Here is a 4,233-nt window from a genome sequence, read left to right as displayed (position 1 = left end):
TATTAATACAATATATCAACTTTTTTTTACCATTTTAAACATAAAGAAATTGACAGGTAAATAATGCGTTCAGTCACATAGCTAAAAATAGAACCAGAACACGAAGTCATGTCCTCTGACTCAAGTCCAGTGCTCTTTCTAATACATGCTAATGCAGTAAGGGAAAACATTTTCCTATTTCCTGAAAAAAAATAAGATCTAGGCTTAAAATAAGTTTCCTACAGGAATAACACTTTTCTAAAGTTATATTTATTATTTCTTGGAGTCTCTATGAATGTAGAGGAAACCTAATCTAAACAACTTAAAGATGTAGGAAGATGCTAGCAATTGGCAATGCTGATAACAGTGTGAGACATAGTCAAACATTTGAGATCAAATGGAAGTTTTATAATCTTCCTATTTCTTTTGTTCATTTTGCATGATAAATTTCCTTGACTCAGGAAAGAGTCTATTGAATCAGTTTAGTTTATTAGGTTGAGTCATATCAAATAGCCCGCATTTAACCATTTTTGACCTATAAGAAGTCAAATTTGCATCATTCAACTAATGTATGAAAACCCACTGAATACTGCAACATTTTGGACAGCTTGATCTAATTTTCAGGGGTCACTAGGAGACATAAGCGTAGCAATGGAACTTGGAATGTCTTAGTTGTTCACCAAATCTTACTATGGCACATGCAATACTCAAAACATGTCATGAAAATCAAGAGACATGATCCCTATTTGGTAAAATAACTTCACACCCTGAAGAATGATGCTGACCTCAGTTTTAACTGATGCTCTCCAGGCTTAAAGAAATGAAAACAAAAGCAAACAAAGGGGTGGGGAGTGAATTAGAAGGAACTCCACAAAAAGATAGAGGGTATAATTGCACATCATTTGCATAAGTTCCGTTTTGTATAAGCAGTTTGTAAAATTCTCCTAGCCTTACAAAAGTACTGCTGGGGATGTACTTAGAAGAGCTGGGAGGAGGGGAGGGTGCCCTCTTTGAGGGATTCTTATCTTGTTTATAAAAATGACACCTGTCTTTAGAAACGAACTGACAAGTCGAAACATGAGTTTAGGAACCACATCGTAGCGTGTGTATTTGGAGATGCCCACTCAACCCTGATGGGACTTCGGAACTTTGTGATGCCCTTGAGAACTAGCAACTACACCCGGAAGGAGCTGAAGGACATTGTGTTCATTGGGTCTCTGGATTACCTGCAGAAAGAATGGCGATTTCTCCGAAATTTTCCCCAGATATACGTTCTACCTGTAAGTATCACATAGGGTAGAGTGAATATTTATAACAAAAGTAATATTAATAGGGTTAAAATTTATAATAATAATAGTAATAGTAATAATAGCTTGCACTTATATAGTGCTTACTGGGTACCAGAAACCACTCTAAACATTTTACAAATATTAATTTATTTAATTCTCAAAATAATCTCATAGGGTAGATATTACAGATGTTTAACTTTAACCATGGAAAAAATGAGTAATTTTACCAAGATTATACAGCAGGTAAGTGGCAAAACTAGGATTTAAATCTGGACATTGTGGCTCTTGAGTTTATGCTTCAATCACAAAATTTTATAACCTTTATACCAATAAGAGTTTCTCTGCATTTCTGAGTCTGATTCTAATTTAATGGCTAAATCTAAACTAATCCTGGCCAGCCTTTGTGCTCCACTTTCTCATCTGCTCTGGAGACATGTTATGTGGATCATGTAATACCACATGGTCCATGACATATGTATGAAGGGGAGGAACTTGGTTTACATGTTTAAGAAATGGATCCATCATGCAAATGTGGTATTGTGGTTGTAATTATATTTGCCCTGAACATTTGTAGGTCTGTATCCCACTCTTTGCCATCATTTCCCTGGGTGCAACGTCCATTGTGTGCACTGTGAAATGTACCAAAGCATTTGAATTTCCATGAAATACTGTGGGTAACATATGAAGAATTTTTTTAAACTTCAAAAATGATTCTCTCAGAAAGCAAATTGCATTTGCTTTTTAAAAAGGCTACCATAAGGCTCTCTGTACCTGCCCTGCCTTGCTTCAATTCATCAAAAGGAAAAAAAAAATGACCAGAAGTCTCCAGATACAGCTGGTGTCAGGAATAACCAGTATTAGACTCTAAGCTACTGAAGGCAGAACCAGATCTATCCCTATTTCTCCACCAAAGAAAGAAGCAACTCTCACATTGCTAGTTAATCTGGAAAACATAAGTAACGTCAGCTACTAGCAAGATTGTAAGGATTGAAAATTTGCCTTTAGGTCCATACCTCTCCTTTCTCTGAATTTTGCCCTCAGCACTGGTATCCTTCCCTTCTCCCACCTGAGGTATCTGGATGGATTTACACACCTCCCTCTCCCCTGTTCCTTGCCTCTGCCAAACTTGCTCTCAGGAAAGGCTTTGTGCAATTTATGCTGAGATGATAATGATTGATAAGGCTAAATGTGTTGTTACAGAATGGACTTTGACAGAGAAGCTGTTGGTACTCAGAGGGCTGGAGAGTCAGGTGTTTTATTAAGCCGGCAGGCCCAGATGAGCTAGCGCTTCAAAATCTGAGCCTCAAGTTTGGGTCTTACAGGGCTTGTATGGGCAGCCTGTTCTGGGTTCTTTGAAGTTTTGCTCTCTCAGCATTCATGTAGCCAGTACAGTGGTCATTATGATAAGCAAGCACATTTACAGAAGTGGGAGTACAGAGCGGTTGATGATCAGTAAAGCTAATCCAATAAGCAGGTTCTGTTCTAAAGGCAGAATGAGCTACTGAAAGAACTAATTTTGTATTTTTCCAACAGTGTCAGATATCTACATGTCAGATATCTATGTGTCAGATGTCATACCAAGTTTGGTAACTAAGTTTTTAAATCAAGTCAGTGGCGGCTGGAGAGCGTTTGGCTCAAAAATGGCATCAACCACAAAGAGCCACCACCAAGAGCCACTATATAAAATCCCTCCCTCTGACGAGTGCCTGCTCTAATCCTGTTTTCTCTCACTAGGGTTCTGCGTTCTATTCTGGAGACCTGCATGCAGTCAACATAGAGGAATGCTCCATGTGTGCTATCTTGTCCCCCCAATCCCAGCCGTCAAGCAGCCAGACCCTGGTGGACACAGAGACCATCATGGCCACCCTCAACATCGGATCACTGCGGATTAGACCTTCCACGCCAGGTAAGAACAACACCCTGACCATAAGCGGCTGGGGGGAACAGGATAAGGAGAGAATTAACTCCTCTCACAAGTGCTTCCATTATGGGAAGGAAGAGAAGTTGGTCCAGATGTCCCCAAACACCCCTTCCAACTCTGAGAATACTGTAATCGAATCACCTACAGTTCAGCCCTCTGGACTTCTAAGTCAAGTGAAAAACAATATTCATCTTCTAAATGGAATGTATGTAATACTGTTTTCCCATTTTAAGGGAAAAAAATCAGAGAATTGTAAGTGCTATTATTTTTGTTGTCATTAACCAAATATCAGTGGACATAGCAATTGGTATATTATAATTAATAAGAGGTATTATTATTAATCAGTTCTTCCTAGATCTTATAGATGTTCAGGATACAATTCTTAGTTTCATGGTTGATAGAATGAACTGTAATTCTCTTTTACTCTTCATGATGTTTTCAATGTATGGACTTTGGGAGGCTATCTCTAAGGTCCCCTCCCAGTCCCATATACTGAAAATGTCATATTTCAGCTTCAGGTTGGAAAGAGATGTCTCTTTCTGAGAGAGAAGGGGGATCTCTTCAAGATAGGGATGGTGTCTTTCCCTCCTTTGTGTCCCTCTCAGTGCCTAGCACAGTTACCATAATAACTTATGGTAACATGCTTAACAAATGCCCACTGAATTGACGCAAATGAGTCAGTGAGTGAGACCCTGAAGAGCATCTGCACACTTCACTGCACCTGAAATGTGCCTGCACATCTTCCACTACAAAATTGGGATTTCTTTCTCCCCCCAAAATGAAAAAAGGCTTCTATGTATATTAGTCTATTTCTAAAAATTGACCACCAGACACTCAAGCTAATATGAACATACTATTACTGAAGAAATTTCTGTATCTGAAACATTATCAATTCAGGAAAAAAAATAAACCATGATTGGAATCCATCAGATCCAGCCATTTCCCTTGGGGATGAGTGATTCTCTATATCAAGATCAGGTGTCGGGTCCTCAGGCCACATGGTTTCTGATGACAGCTGTTCCACTTCGCATGGCACTTGGAGAA

General features: G+C 38.9%; 1 protein-coding gene across 1 annotated transcript in view; it reads left to right on the top strand.

Annotated features, from left to right (window-relative positions):
• The window catches only part of LOC103603752 (potassium channel subfamily U member 1-like), a 39,065-nt gene that overhangs the window by 6,541 nt on the left and 28,291 nt on the right, over window positions 1-4,233 (top strand). Inside the window, exons 3-4 of the mRNA XM_008588328.1 lie at window positions 1,035-1,259; window positions 3,003-3,174. Coding sequence (XP_008586550.1) covers window positions 1,035-1,259; window positions 3,003-3,174 — 397 coding nt within the window. The remainder of the gene's footprint in view (window positions 1-1,034; window positions 1,260-3,002; window positions 3,175-4,233) is intronic.

The sequence above is a fragment of the Galeopterus variegatus genome, unplaced genomic scaffold (assembly GCF_000696425.1).
Source record: "Galeopterus variegatus unplaced genomic scaffold, G_variegatus-3.0.2 Scaffold4776, whole genome shotgun sequence".
Classification (NCBI taxonomy): domain Eukaryota; kingdom Metazoa; phylum Chordata; class Mammalia; order Dermoptera; family Cynocephalidae; genus Galeopterus; species Galeopterus variegatus.
The sequence above is the reverse complement of the archived record's forward strand: the minus strand, read 5'-3'. Positions and strand labels throughout refer to the sequence as shown.